Source organism: Pongo pygmaeus, chromosome 1 (genome assembly GCF_028885625.2).
Source record: "Pongo pygmaeus isolate AG05252 chromosome 1, NHGRI_mPonPyg2-v2.0_pri, whole genome shotgun sequence".
NCBI classification, from domain to species: domain Eukaryota; kingdom Metazoa; phylum Chordata; class Mammalia; order Primates; family Hominidae; genus Pongo; species Pongo pygmaeus.
Genome location: NC_072373.2, coordinates 162,933,958 through 162,950,104, shown reverse-complemented (window position 1 = coordinate 162,950,104; position 16,147 = coordinate 162,933,958). Strand labels below are relative to the sequence as shown.

Here is a 16,147-nt window from a genome sequence, read left to right as displayed (position 1 = left end):
GCGCCCGGCCGGATTCTTCTTTTGGTTTCTTTTCAACCATTATCAAAACCATTTGCTTACAGGATGTATTAAAACAGGCAGAGGGCCAGATTTGTCCCATGGGCCATAGTTTGCTGACCCCTAAGCTAGCTATACTCGAAAACATCATATTTGTGTCTTTTTGCTTGAGGCTTGAGAATGAATGATTATTTTCTAAAGAGATTTATATCAGACACTTTCACTAAAAGGAAAGTGTTATGTTTGAGATTCAGTAACAGTCCCTAAACCCATCTCTCCTTCTCTTGTTCTCCTCTAAGCTCAACACCTATCTTGGAAGGAAGGAATGACAATTCAGAACTCTTTTCAAGAAGTTATATGAAGAAGAGCAGAGATATCAATCTTTTGTTGTTTTTGTTTTTAGGATCTGAGATAATACAGTGTATTTGCAAGGGGATGAAAAGGGTCCAGCAGAGAAGGAGAAATTAATGACACACGGAAGGTGGGGATAATGGCTGGAGAGACGTCTTTGATAGAGCAAGAGGGAGTGGGGTCCAGAACTCTAGCTAAAGAGTTGGACCGTGATGGAAGTAGGGATGATTCATCCACTGGGACATCATTAACAGTGCTGTGTTAGGGAACTGGTTGGGGGAGTTTGAACATTTTCATGGTGGAAAGAGAAGGGAATTTCCATCTGATTTCTTCCTTTTGCTCAGTGAAGTCTGAGGCAAGGTCATATGTTTTTCATATTGGTGGCTTCTTCCACTTTAACCCTACAGTTTTTTCCTTTACAGACAAAGTAGTTTCATCTGACTTCCATTTCTCATACTTGTATGCTTAGTCATTTGTACCCATTTCTTTTGAAATCACTTGAACATACTGGCCTTTGGCTTTTTTTTCTCATGTGCCTATAATAGTTTTATCTGTATTTGGCTAGATAACGTTGAGGTTAGAACTTTTAGTGACTCTGTGACAGTTGAATGTCAAAGATTCTCCTCAGTATTAGCCCTTGTGTTGCTTTAAGCAGCAGTGATTTTACACCCCTGGTCATGAAATGTTACACTTTTTAGAGACTCATGCAGATTCAACTAATGATTTCTCTCCCATGGAGGTATACATTACAGGTAGGCACAATTAACATTTCAGTTTACTTGCAATTTACCTTGTGAAAGGAATATAATTCTAGAATTTGATTCTTAGCTCTGTAATAATCTGTTAGGCTGTGGATTTTTAATGAGTCAGTGAGTGTCCCCTTTAGATTTCTTACCAATATGTAATTAACTGAAGACATGTACTGCTGTGGTACAAGTCAACTGGCTTTGACACTGAGCACACCCAGGTTTCCAAACCCTGATTTTGCAAATGTCTTGATTATCTAGTTTGTGGAGTATTCAGATCTTGGTCAATGTAGTGAACTGTAATGGGAAAAGCAGGGTCTTCAGGGAAAGCAAGACCTGGGTTCAGTCCTCAGCTTTGCCATTTACCAGACCCAGGTCTTTTGTAAATCATTTAACTCTTGCCAGCCTCCTTGTCCTCAGCTATAAAGCAGATTTAATCATATGCACCCTTGCGTTGTGTGAGGGTTAAATGAGATGATGTATATAAAGTGTCCGGACACCACCTGACAGTAGGTGGTTAGTGAACGTCACATCCCCTTTCCTTTGTTGCCTGTGCTTTTTTTCTTTTTGCATCTAAGCTAGCAGATAGAAGTCCCAGGTTTGATTCCTGGGCCACTCTTCATATTCCTGGAGAATTAAGAGCATTTTCAAAATGTTTTACATAAGCGTTGCTTACCTCTAAGTCCTCTCTGCAAAGGTAAATACTACCACTACTGCAAAGGAGAGAAAAGAAAAGAAGTGAATGTTTAGAAAAAAACAAAAAAGAAAGTAGAGCAAGAGAGGCAGGAAAAGGAAGTAACAAAGGAGAGGATAGAACAAAAAGAAGGCCCACCTGATGAGGGATGGAAGTATCGCAAAGAAACCATTAGCTTTCTCAGAGCCAGGCACCTGCACGGTGCAGAGCCAAGGTTATGGGCTCTGGGATAAAACAGATTTGTGTTCAAAGCCTGGCATCTCTGATGATTAGTTCTGGGACCTTAAGCAAGTTCCTTAACCTTTCAGTACTTCAGTTTTCAAATGCGGGAAACAGCAAGAGCTACACTTGCTGAGCACTCACCATGTGTCAGCACACTCCACTGAAATTCCCACTCCACCCTGTGTGATGTGTGGAATTATCACCCTCATCTGACAGATAAGGGAGCTAGCCGAAGGATGTGGTTAGCATTTGTTCAAAGTCACAGAGCTGGGCTTACCCCACAGACCCGGCTCTGAAGCTCACACTGACTACTGCAGAAGGAGGGGAGATGGAGCTGTGGATGGGCCCACACAACACCTGCCCTCTACATGTGGGTACTTACGCTTCCTTTCTTTCTCTTTTGCTCTTCTCTTATCTCCTGTTATCCAGGTGGTGGGACTTAATTTTCTAGAAATTTCCATCTGGTTAGATGGAACTTTCTAACCTAGGAAAAAACCCCAGTGCAGCCTCCCCTCAAATACAACTCTAAGTTTCACTGTTGAGGAAATTAGCTTGGTGAAGCTGAAGCCTGTTTTCAGGATTTGTTTCTGCTGGTTCCACTCCTGGCTGTAAATCAAAACAAATCTAAGTGACTTGATGGTAGAGGAAACAAAATGACTTTACTCACTCACGTGAGCATGAACTTATGCACACACACACTCACACTTACACATACAGGAGTTGATTATTTAGTCTCTTTGCAAGTATGTTTGGTTGAAATTAAGTTGGGCCATATTTGACCATTGTCTTACAGATTGGTGGTTATTTATTTAATCAGTTCAGCCTGTGTTTTGGCATTAAATAGATAATATCACGTGATTTGTTCATTCATTACTTAACAATTATTAGGAGCCTATTATATTCTAAGTGCTGCGCTGGGTATGTGGCATATTAAGTGAGATAGGATTTCCCTTTAAGTACATCATTGTCTAATGATCACACACCAAATAATTATACTATATCATGATAAGTCTAGGAATGGAGATAAACACAAGGTTTGTCATTTATATTAGTGTATTTTTACAAGACCAAAAAGTGTTTTTCTATATGAGCTGTATCTTCTCTGTTGAGAATTCTTTCTGCATTCTAGTAAAAAAAAAAAAAAAAAAAAAAAAGAACCACATATACTTTATTTTTATTTTTATTTTTTTGCTCTGTCTTATGGTGCCAAAGCCACATGTACTTTCCTTGGGTTATTTTAATAACACATGTTTTAAGAGTAAGTTAAGGCCGGGTGCAGTGGCTCACGCCTATGTAATCCTGGCACTTTGGGAGGCCAAGGTGGGTGGATCTCTTGAGCTCAGGAGTTCGAGACCAGCCTGGGCAACATGATGAAATCCTGTCTGTACAAAAAATACAGAAATTATCCAGGCATGGTGGTACACACCTGTAGTCCCAGCTATGTGGGAGGCTGAGGCAGAAGGATTGCCTGAGCCTGGGAGGTGGAGGTTGCAGTGAGCCGAGATGGTGCCACTGCAACACTGCATTCCAGCCTAGGCAACAGAGCAAGATCCTGTCTCAATAAAAAAAAAAAAAAAAAAAAAAAAAGAGTAAGTTAAGAAACAAATTCCTCATTTTTTTTTTAATTTGTTTTTAAGGTAACCTTGTTTTTCTGACTTTTTGGCCAAAGGTATATATGTTCATTGTTAAATACGAAAAAGAAAAAATACTGGGACACACACAAATAATTGAAGTTATCCTCTAATTCTACTCTTCCAGAATTGTTTACTGAATGACCAGTTAACTTTCAAAGTAGTAAATATATGAAAATATGTCTTTTTTTTCTCCTTTGAAACAGAGCCTACTGGGATGTTAGATGTCTGGTACATGAAACGGCACATTGACTACAGTAGACAACAGATTTCTCTTTTCTGGAAGGTAAGTTTTAAGTGTCAACTTAAAACTCAAGGGAATAAAACTCAAGGCAGAAAAAGACCTATTTGCATAGTGGCTTTTATATGAAGCTTCAGTGATTTTGCTAGAGCTCATTTTCTCAGACATATTCACGACACACCACAGTGTCATGTGCCTTTGGTGGATAGGGGTGAGAGCTGAGTTCCTTCTTCCACACGGTCACATCGTTTCAATCCCACTTCCTATAAGATCAAGGTCTTTTTCCATCCCTGGCATTTCCACCCTCTGACCCCAACTACATCATCTCTTCTGACTGTTGTCCCCTTTCTGCCTACCGCCATCTCTCATACATAAATATGCCCAGCAGTAACCATGTCACTTCACTTATTCACTCTTTGGGAAACAAAAGATAAAAAAGCTGTGGATGTGGATATTTAATAATGTTTGTTAAGTCATTGAAGAGGGAGAAGGAGGAAAGAAAGCTGCTCTACTTTAGGAATAGTAATAGTGGTAGAAAATAATACAAACAGGCCAGGTGTGGTGGCTCACGCCTGTAATCCCAGCACTTTGGGAGGCCAAGGCAGGTGGATCACTTGAGGTCAGGGGTTAGAGACCAGCCTGGCCAGCATGGCGAAACCCCGTCTCTACTGAAAATACAAAAATTAGCCGGGCATGGTGGCATGCGCCTGTAATCCCAGCTACTGGGGAGGCTGAGGCACGAGAATCACTTGAACCCGGGAGGCAGGGGTTGCAGTGAGCCAAGATCATGCCACTGCACTCGAGCTTGGGTGACAGAGTGAGACTACGTTTCAAAAAAAAAAGAAAATCATACAAACAGGAATAGAAAGCAGCCCTTCCTCAGGAATGGTAATAAAACAGTAGTAAATTAGACAGCTTTCCAGAAAACGGTGAAGCCTGACATTATGATAGAATGAGAAAGTTTCACAAAGCACTGAAAGCTGGCATTGCCATTTTATTTAATCCTCACAAAAATCCCCTGAGGTAAGTACTGGTATGCCCACTTACCAGTGAATGAGAAAACGAATGAATGAGTGAATGAAAAAACGAGTATCGGAGAGAGGAAAGAGAGGAAGTTCTTGCCCAAAATCACCCAGCTACTAAGCACAGACCTGAGACTGAAACCTTATCCAGAACTGCTGCATTGTGACTCATCTTTGTTGAAGGAAAATGCTGTGCGATTCGAATTGAGCTACTGATTGGCATGCTCATAAGAGGTTTCCTGGTGAACTGCACTCTTTATTTCTCAGGACTCACATCCTCTTCACTACACCTCTTCCAGTTGAGGATAGAAAGTTTTGGAATTATGAATCTGAATGAGCACAAAACCAGAAGAGTAAGAATAACAATTATAAAGTCCTCTGATGGGGTTCACATGATGGGTTTTGATCATTGCACTCTTCTTCAGTTTTAAGAAATGAGTTATTTCTTCTTCTTTCTCCTCCCTGTCTCTCTCACACACACATAAAATGTCTGGTATAAGAAGAGACTACTATAAATAGCCTGGTGAATCATGATCAGGCTCTTCACTTTGAAACTAACACTGCAGCTCAAAATTTATTTTAAAATGAATCTACTTTTAATAGCAAGACAATTCTCAAAGCAGGACATTTAGAACAGCCATAATTGGTGAATATTATAGAAGAACTCAGCCTAATTATTTCCTTTTCACGAGCAAGTGACTGGTTAAAACCAAAATTCCTCCTCTCACGTAAAGGTTTCTCCTCCAAAAATGTCCTCAACAGTGATCTGGAAAGATATGCTACGTGTTAATCTATTCCACGCCTCTCAACTCAAGGGTTTCTCTCAGTAGAATGAGGGTAGTGATACCGGTATCTGCAAAGCTGACAAGACCATTGTGGGGATCAGCAAATGAGAGGACACAAATGTAAAAATCACGAGGGCCACCAGTGTAAAATTCAGCAGTGCTGCATGATGCATGTTTATCCTAACGGTGAAAGCTCCATGCCTGCGTGCTTCTCACTGTAACAAACAGAGTTTATAGTGGACATCATCATGGTTCTCTGAAATCAGCACCAGAGTGAAGTCAAAATAAATATGTGTTGGCAATGAGTGATGCTTGGTAAATGCGAGTATGCGATTTCTTCTCTGCTGCCCTGATTTTATTTCTATCTTCACAAGGCTTAGGTTCTATAATGAGGTCTTGGAATTTGGAGGGACTTCAAAGCTCTTCTAGTTCAGCCTTCCTTTCATTATAAACATGGCTCCTACTCCTGCCAGGACAGACAGATGTCTCAGTGGGGATATTCTGGGACAGGGAGAATCTCACTTTGTAGTCTGCCCATACCATGGTTGAACATCTCTTATTGTTTAGAAAATGTTTCCTTTTGTGTAGCCAGAATTGTGGGCCCAAGAAGGATGCTTGGAGTTGGAACTGGCTTAGAAGAAACCAAAAAGGCTCACGCCCATAATCCCTAATCCCAGCACTTGGGGAAGTCGAGGTGGGCAGATCACTTAAGTCCAGGAGTTTGAGACCATCCTGGCCAACATGGTGAAACCCTGTCTCTAACAAAATACAAAAAAAATCAGCTGGGTGTGCTGATGCCCACCTGTAATCTCAGCTACTTGGGAGACTGAAGCAGGAGAAGCCCTTGAACCCGGGAGGCAGAGGTTACAGTGAGCTGAGATCGCGCCATAGTACTCCAGGAAGGGAAGGAAGGAAGGAGGGAAGGGAGGGAGGGAAGGAAGGAGAAAGAGAAAATAGAGAAAGAAAGAAAGAGAAAAAGAAAGTAAGATAAATAAGAAAGAAAGAGAGAAAGAAAGAAAAGAAAGAAAGAAAAAAGGAAGGAAAGAAAGAGAAAGCAAAAAGGTAAGCACTTAGAAGCTTCTGTAACTTGATGTCAGATGGTGGTCATCAAAAGCCAACCTCAAAACCTTCAGTGACTCTCTAGTCTAAGAGGCTCCCCAAGGAAAGTTGGATGCAGTCCTATATTGTCACAGGATTAAGTCCTTTTCTGTCAAACCTGGGCTTCTTTAATGGCCCCAAACAGGCCACTCAGCTGAGGATGAGGGAAACACTGACCAGAGTTACTGAGCAGTCCTGCTTTGGACCACAGAACCACAGAGTTATAGACCTCTAGAGCCAAAGGGATTTAACTGTCATGTAGTCTCACCCCACAGTTTAAAACATGGAAACTGAGGTTTCAAGAGGTGATTTCCAGTGAGGGGATTTCAGGTGATTTGAGTCCGCTCTTATCCCAGCCTCTAACAGGGATTCCTCATGCCACTCTCAGGCAGGCTTGGGAATTCAAGGGAACGCTGTGGTACAAGGGACTCATCTAAGTGTCAGGCTAGAAGGAAACCTCTGCAGCCAGATCGCTTTGTGACAGGGCCCAAGTCATATCTCACTGGGGAAAGGGAGCAAGGGCGTGTGTGGTGGTTTTTTTGTTTTTTGTTTTGTTTTGTTTTCTCCTTTGAGCTACTCTGGGAAACCAAATGCAAGAAACGCCCACCACTGCAAAGAAGGAAATTTCATGCCTTGGCATCAAAGGAAGCCCCAAGTAAAACCCCATTTGCCTGTGAATAAAGTGAGAGCGCTTTTCTCTTGCATATGGGGAAATGTGAGATGGCCTTTCACTTTTGTAGGATGTTTACATTAGAGGAGAACAACTCCGTGCTGATTGGGTGCAGCCTCTGGGGGTTGGGGTGGGAGTATGTGTGTGAGTGTGGGTGTGAATGTATGTGAGTGTAAGGATGTCAGTGTGTGGAAGGCGTGGGAGTGTGGGGATGTGAGTAGGGTGTGAATACGTAGGTATGTGAGTGTGTGTGTATGTATGAATGGGAGCATGTGTCAGTGTGTGAGGATGTGAGGATGTTGAAGGAGATCTTTGCTTTGTTATGGCTTGTCACTCCTTTTCCCATGCCTTAGTTTCTCCTGAAAGTACCATTTCCTCAAAAATATCTTGTACTACTTTTTAAAATCATATCTTTTTTTTTTTTTTTTTTTTTTTTTTTGAGACAGGGTCTCATTCTGTCCCCCAGGCTGAAGTGTGGTGGCACAATCTCGGCTCACTGCAGCCTTCACCTCCTGTGCTCAAGTGATCCTCCCACCTCAGCCTCTCAAGTAGCTGAGACTACAGGCATCCATCACCACGCCCAGCTAATTTTTGTTTGTCACAGAGACAGGGTTTCACCATGCTGCCCAGGCTGGTCACAGACTCCTGGGTTCAAGTGATTTGCCCACCTCAACCTCCCAAAATGCTGGGACTACAGGCGTGAGCCACCACACCTGGCCCATAGCTATTTTTAAGAGGAAAAATACTTTCAATGTTGAAGCCAAAAAGTACAGCCTAATCTATGAAATGAAACAAAAACACCTGGTTATTGTTAAAACCACAAATGCAATAAAAGTAAAAAATGTTGCTTGATTACAAACAGCCCCAGGGTTGGATTAGGCCCCTTTACAAAAGGGGTCTTTTAGCAATCCTCTCCCTCAAACTTCCTTTCTCCTCTCCTTCTGTACTGTTTGTATCCTTTCCTTAATTAAGTATCTCAATCCATGTTTCCAATATACTTCTTTTCTAGTTAAAACAGCATGTATCTTTTAAGAAGAAAACCACCTTTCATATATATATGAAAAAGATATGCGAACCAGGTAAAGCTACATCAACCTTTCTAGTTTCCTCTCTTAATTTCTTTAGCATCCTCTCATTATCTTGATCATAGCAAATCACAAACTTTTGAAATTGTTTGAGGCCATGAGTCTGGAAGAGAAATATTCATGTTAAGCTCACTCATTCGCTCAAACAAACATATGAAAGCTCCTCTTTAGTATTAGACACTGTACTGCATAGCTGGGATATGAAAGTGAACAAGACAAATCCAGTCCTCATGTCCTGAAGCTCACAGTCCAGCAAGAGGACAGGAGTAGGAGCAGAATGCTGAGGACACTTAGGTGTTAGGGAGCAGTTCCAGGTTCAGGTGGAGGGATGATGGTTGAGCTCGCCTAGTGGAGCAGGGGAGTGGTGAGCAATCAGAGAGGGACACCCCTATGGATTTGGCATGGAAAGGATTACTTTAGTGAAGCACTGTCCATGGAAATATAAGCAAGCCACAAATGTGAGCCACATGCATGATTGAAAATTGTTGTGTAGCCAAATTTTAAAATGTAAAAAGAAACAGGTGAAATTAATTTTAATAATTTTTTTTTTTTGAGATAGAGTCTCCCTCTATTGCCCAGGCTGGAGTGCAGTGGCATGATCTTGGCTCATTGCAACCTCCGCCTCCTAAGTTCAAGTGATTCTCGTGCCTCAGCCTCCCAGGTAGCTCGGATTACAGGTGTGTGCCACCATGCCTGGCTAATTTTTGTATTTTTAGCAGAGACAAGATTTTGCCATGTCGGCCAGACTGGTCTCAAACTCCTGACCTCAAGTGATCCTCCCGCCTCAGCCTCCCAAAGTGCTGGGATTACAGGCATGAGCAACGGCTCTCGGCCTAATAATACATTTTATCTAACCCAGTAGATCCAGAACATTGTCATTTCACCATGTAATCAATTTTTAAAATTATTTGGATATTTTATAACCTTTTTATCTTACCAAGTTTTCAAAAACTAGTGAGTCTACTAAGTGCCAGTATGGGCACATTGGTTAAGACTTCACCCTCCAGACAGTAGCAAGCACATCTTGGCTCAGACTAGCCATGTTTCAAGGGCTCCATGACTTCCTACAGCTAGGGGCTCCCTCCCATATTCAACAGCACAGCTCCTGTGTTTTGAGAGCAATACAGAGAGAGTTAAGAAAACTCGGACCGGGCATGGTGGCTCATGCCTGTAATCTAAGCACTTTAGGAGGCCGAGGTGGGAGGATCACCTGAGGTCAGGGGTTCAAGACCAGCCAAACCCTGTCTCTACTAAAAATACAAAAATATTAGCCAGGCATGGTGGCATATGGCTGTAATTCCGGCTACTCAAGAGGCTGAGGCAGGAGAATCGCTTGAACCGGGGAAGCAGAGTTGCAGTGAGCCGAGATCACGCCACTGCACTCCAGCCTGGACGACAGTGTGAGACTCCACTTCAAAAAGAAAAAAAGAAAGAAAACTCTTGGTTCCAAAAGTGGGGAAAAGATTTAGTGTTTTTTATTTGTTGTACGAGGTAATTCATTTTGACAAACAGCTACCCTCAAACCACAGAAGATGGAAAGAAAGAGAAGATAGCAAGCCCCGTATACCAATTTACGGCACAGCGTCAGAGAGACTGTTGTGAAAGGAACAGCTTATTCAGTACATTCACTTTGTCTCTTTCTCCTTGTATTTCTCTCTCATATGCAGAATATTCCAACCTATATCACACTCCACTGAAGTGATGAATTCTTTGGCCTCCTCATATGAAAAAGCTTGTTAAAAGTGGAAAGTATTATTTGGGACCTGATTTATATTGATGTAGGACAAAGGTCTATTGTAAATCCCTAGTGAGGATTGGCTGCCAGGACCTTGGGACATTTATATAATTATAGGAGCTATCCGATCTCAGAATCAATATTTAAATACAAAAGCAGCAGATGGTACAATTTAGATTGTTTTGTTGAAATATTCAACTCTATCTCCCCCTTCCCAATCCTGGCCCATCACAGGCAGGCACAGCATTTCCAAAGATATTTTTGGAAAGAAAGGGCTGCTTTTCCTTGCTTACTAGTCACACATGTTATGCCAGCTGAAAGTAGGGAATTTTGATTGGATAGCAGAATGTGGCCAGTGCAAAAAAATAAGAGAGTAGGTAGCCAAGAATTAACAGAAGATAGAGGAGATGGGAAGGACATCTTAAGGTTTTGCTTTCATGAAAGTTTCTCTTATTTTTCTGTTTTTCTAGCTGCCAAACAAGATAGAAATCATTATGCCATGGTCACTACCAAGAGGTTTGACTATCAGTTAAGTCAGTTCAGTATAGCAGAACACTGGGGAGTATCTAGGAAGTGCTAGCGTGGTCCAGCAGTTAAGAGTTCACCTCTTGGTAGAGCTATGCCACCTCTGTTTGAGTTCCAGCTTCACTACTTATTGGCCGGATGTTCTTGGGCAAAGTGCTTAAACTCTCTGTTCCTTATTTTACTCATGAGTAATGTGCAGATCACATGAAGTTGTTGTGAACATTAATGAAATCGTTGTGAAAAGTGTTAAGTTATTGTTATGAGGCAAACATTGTGCGTGGCATTGAGGGTGCTAGTGGGAAAATAGATCCTTAGATAGACAGTTTCAATGGAGTGTTTTCTAAAATGTCCAGGTGAGGGTTGTCTATTTTTTTTTTTTTTTTTTTTTGTGACAGGTTCTCACTCTGTCGCCCAGGTTGGAGTGCAGTGGTACAATATTAGCTCACTGCAACCTCTGCTTCCTGGATTCAAGCAATTCTCCCACCTCAGCCTCTCGAGTAGCTGTGATTATAGGCGTGCACCATTATGCCCAGCTAATTTTTGTATTTTTAGTAGAAAGCGGTTTCACCATGTTGGCTGAGCTGGTCTCAAACTCTTGACTTCAAGTGATTTGCCCACCTCGGCCTCCCAAAGTGCTGGGATTACAGGTGTGAGCCACTGTGCATGGCCAAGGGTTGTCTTTTGAATCACTTCATTTGGACTGGGGTTGCAAAAGGCAGTCATGAGTTTTAAAATCAAGATGCCCACAAAAACTTACAAATTACATGTATTTTGTAACCAACTGAATGGCATTGGTGGGACTTCCATATAGAACAGAAGAGTAAGCCAAGAGTCAAGATGACCTAGCTCTTCATAGACTGGTAGAAGAGTCATGTAAGTATATTAGCAAAACTGACAATCATGATATTTTTATATTACTTTAGAGTAACTGAGAGAAGGGAAGTCACCAAGAGTCTTAACATGTGCCAGGCACTCTTTAAAACAGTTTACCTCCCTTAACTCATTGAATGCTCCAATAAGCCTACACTGTACATGACAGTATCCTTATTTTATAAATAAGGGCACTGAGGCTCAAAAAGGGAAAATAATTTGCCCAAGGTCATACAACTGCTACGTGGTAAAGCAAGGAAGCAAAGGATCTGCTCTAATAAGAAAAAAATCAAAGTCAGCAGTATTCCAAAGCCAAAATCAAAAGAAATAAAAGCTGTGATTAATAGTGTTCAGATTCCCCCAGCTTTCTAAGGTCTAGATTATAGACCCTCTTCTTTGATACAGGCTAAGTGCTAACAGATTTTTTCTTTATTATTTGCATCAGGGGAAGTTCAGAAGTAGAGCATTACTTTGTGAGAAGTTCCGTAAGTTTTTTAAATCTTAAGAAGACATGATTTATCAATTCATGGAGACACCCCTCCTCTAATAGATCTTTAATTAAAAATAAAAACAGATGCATTGCATTCTGAAATGTGTCAGATTTTGTCCTGTCATGGATTACATTTACCACATTTTTAATGCTGAAAGCTTTTTCAGGCAGCAGAACTCTTACAGTAGGTTTACTGAGAGAGCTGTTCACTCTTCAGTTCTCAGACAGAGCCAAGTCAGAAAGGCTTTCCATAATAAATTTAAATCATTTCCCACAGGTCAGAGCAGAAAGAAAATTGAAGGAGAGAGGCAATGGGACTGTGGTTCCTTTATAGCATATTCTTACCAATAGGAGAAGGTGACAATGACAGTAGGAACACTGGCCTGAGACCCATTCTTAGCACTGTCAGAGAAGGAACAAGAGGTGGCAGGTCTTGGAGATACTCCCAGGGATGCAAGACACATTCTGGATACTGCACACCGCTCTCACATCCACCAGAGGGCACTCAAAAATCTCACATTACTTTTCTGTGGGGACTATTTGAAACAGTTCCTTGATGTCCCCAAGCTTCAACATCCTCAAAATCAGAATGGAGAGTTACAAGGGCTAAATGGGACATTAGACATAAAACTCCTGGCTCATGGTATAGCCCAATAAATGTTGGTCTTTCCTTTATCATTCACCCAAACCAGCAGCACCAGCACACAAATAAGTTGATCTGGGAAGAGTCAGCGGGCTCCTCCGGTTTGCAGTCCTTCTGAGCTCACAGCTTGTCTCCTGTGACTCAGAACCTGCTAACTCTGGAAAAAAAGGAATTCTCCGTCTCCACCCTCCCCAAACTGATGAACTCATGCTGCCTGTTCGTGCTGCATATCAGAATGTAACAAACCTCACAATTAGAGAAGTTGCTTTGCAATTTTGGGCTGGAAGGGTGACTGGGGATTTCAACTATGAAACGCGGCTGCCCACACCTACCAGTTCATTGTCTCAGGCTTGTCTATATAGGGAGCAGCACGTCATAACAGAGGGAACATTGGCCTAGAAGTCGAGAGCTCTGGATTCTGCGCCTACCTTCTTCATCTGTCCATTGAATGGCCTTAAGCAAGTCACATCATATCCCTGGGCCCCTGTTTTCCCATTTATAAAATGAATCATTGAATTAACTGTTAATCTGTAGATTCACTTCCAGTTTGGTGGTTCCTTGATGATATTCCCTTCCATCAGGGCAAGGCATAATCCAGGAGTGATGGACTACATACACCATTTGCAAACTTTATGTTGCCTTAAAAAATAAAAAAAAAAAACCCTGAACTGATTCTACTGTTTTCAGTTGCTTCAGGAGACTAAGTGGCTAAATATCTGTTTTCCTATTGGCTCATTGAAGTTTTTGTTCCATGAACCCTGTCGGACCAGTTAGGCTTGTTTTTCAATTTGATTAAGGAGACCAATTACCTAAGAAAGGATAATCGTTATTCCAAAAATTGAGTTTGACATCTTATATCAGCCTAACCCATGGGATACCATATTTACTTATCCACCTACTTCCATCCCACTCCCACATTTTCACTGATATTTTCAACTCTAAAATATGGGATGCGAAGGGGAAAATGTAAGAGTCTGGGTCCATGCCCTCTGGAAATCTTCATGATCCTTCAGAGCCACACCCCTATTTACTAGACTGCTGTGATCAACTAGATTTTCACAGCAGTCACTATGCATAGCCATTGGATCCAAGATAACATTTCACCCCTTCCTTTAGCACTTTACTATTGTATCAAATGAGATTTCTGGGATGTCTATGAAGGACAGTGGGAGGGAGATAATAAGACTGGTTTGCAATGTTAGCGTGGGACTGAAGCCTCTTGGTCCCTGGCCAGAAAGAAGAGTTTTGTGAGCTCAGTTAACTCTTGGGAAGTACCTTAGGGTTGGAAAACTTGGGGTGTGAGTGGAGGTAACAGTCCTATCTCTGGACTTGCAGAAGAGACACATAGGGAACAATGGAGTGAGAGATAGCTGAGGGGATGGTCTTCCCTCACCAGTGTCTGCTTTAATTTATTGTTTTTCTCCTCTGACAAAGGGCATATTTAATAATAATAGTTTAGAACATCCTACTCTAAAAAGCACTTGCTTATTCTAATCCATACAACAGGCCTATGAGATCAGCTGCGACAGATGTTTGAAATGCTGACTTTAGGGAAAGGCAGAATGTCCACACAAAAGGGCCCACAGGAACATGACATCCACCTGGTGCACTGACTATGGTTTAAGATCTAGTTTTGGGCCTTTTGGATCCAGAAGGGTCACCAGAATGGACCTGCATTAATCAAGCTTCCAGAAATGGAAATATAAAAACTAGATGCTCATGGATTAATTTCAGCAAGAAATGCAGCTGTGGGGCCAACCAGAAGGCTTGAGTCAGCAGATAAGAACATTCTCTCCCAGTATGCTAATTGTTTCAGAAGCCAAATTATAATCAGAAGGCCAATTTATTCACTTAAAGTGAAAAATACAAATTATAAGTGAACCAGATGTTGATGTTAGCCCAGCCTTTCCTGACAGATAAACGACAGAGGAAACCAAATTATTAGAAGAGTGCTTGGTGAGCAGGGAACCCAAGCAAGGGGCATTTGCTGACTACAGTGTGTCTTTCAGCAAAGGCAGCTGGAGGCCCCCCACCCATGGAAGGGACAGCCTTGCCAAGAAAACTGTAGCACTTGAATCTGGTGAGCAAGCCTTCCTCACCTTGCATTAGGCAGGGATGGGCACCGCCAATGCTAGACTTGACAACTCTCCATATTCTATGCTTCTGTTTCCCATGGTCCTTGTCAAAACAGGGTTATAATACAAATAATTAGTTCTCTGCTTACTTTCTGGGATTGCTCCCAAATGATCTCAATTGGAATTTTTGCAGTTCCAAAAGTTGTTAGTCACACGTTTATGAACAGTGTCTTAGTTTCCGAGCACAGATGGCTAATTCAATTCACTAAATGAAGATTTTACTAGTTTAGCTCTTGAAAATCTTCTGTTTGATGTCTTGAGCAGCAGTGCACTTTCTGTAGAAAAGGTTATATGTGTGTGTGTGATTTACAAATTTAGAAATGGAGACTCAGAGGGGCTGAGTGCCTTGCCCTTGGGCTGTGTAAACAGTACAGCTGAAACTCAAATCCAGATCTTCTGAGTTGAGATTCTATACTTGTTCTATTGGATGTGACCAAGTTGTCTACTATTAGTAAGTTTCATTTTAAAGCAAAAAAGAAAATCAATGTGTTCTTTAGAATTATCTTTTAAAAACGTTAACTGATTTTTTATTTCCTAAATGGCAGGGAGGGGAAGGTGGGTGTTGCATAAAGTGTGTAGCAGGGAACATGAGATGATATGAACAAAAAGGTCACTCAGCTGTAGCTGCCTAGTACATCCGTACCCATGAGGTCCAGGCACAGAGCATCAGTGTTCTTGTCTGGCAGTAAATAGTGAATAAATGTGTCTTGTTGCAGAATCTCAGTGTCTCAGAGGCAAGAGGAAAAATTCTCCACTATCAGGTGACCTTGCAGGAGCTGACAGGAGGGAAAGCCATGACACAGAACATCACAGGACACACCTCCTGGACCACAGTCATTCCTAGAACCGGAAATTGGGCTGTGGCTGTGTCTGCAGCAAATTCAAAAGGCAGTTCTCTGCCCACACGTATTAACATAATGAACCTGTGTGAGGCAGGTAAGTTCAAATTTTTCTTTAACATTGCCTGTGGAAAACTGTGTGTTACTCATCTCTTATCTCCTGCAGGCCCAACCCAGGACCTAAAATGAGTAGCTAGGAGTTCAGGCTTTGAAGTCAACAGCTTTCAGAGGCTTTTTTTTTTTTTTTTCCAATCAGCCTATGAGTAGCCTTGGACAAGTGAATGAACACCTCTGAGCTTCAATGTCCTCCTCTCTAAAATAGGAATTATATTGCCTGTCTCATAGGTCATTTTGAAACTAAATATTAA

The 16,147-nt window shown here is 41.6% G+C and overlaps 1 protein-coding gene across 15 annotated transcripts in view; it reads left to right on the top strand.

Moving 5' to 3' along the window:
* Positions 1-16,147, top strand: part of IL12RB2 (interleukin 12 receptor subunit beta 2) — a 93,634-nt gene that overhangs the window by 27,376 nt on the left and 50,111 nt on the right. For all 15 annotated transcript variants that reach the window (XM_054483587.2, XM_054483528.2, XM_054483537.2 and 12 more), the window contains 2 exons: positions 3,848-3,927; positions 15,657-15,876. In XM_054483587.2, coding sequence (XP_054339562.1) covers positions 3,848-3,927; positions 15,657-15,876 — 300 coding nt within the window. The remainder of the gene's footprint in view (positions 1-3,847; positions 3,928-15,656; positions 15,877-16,147) is intronic.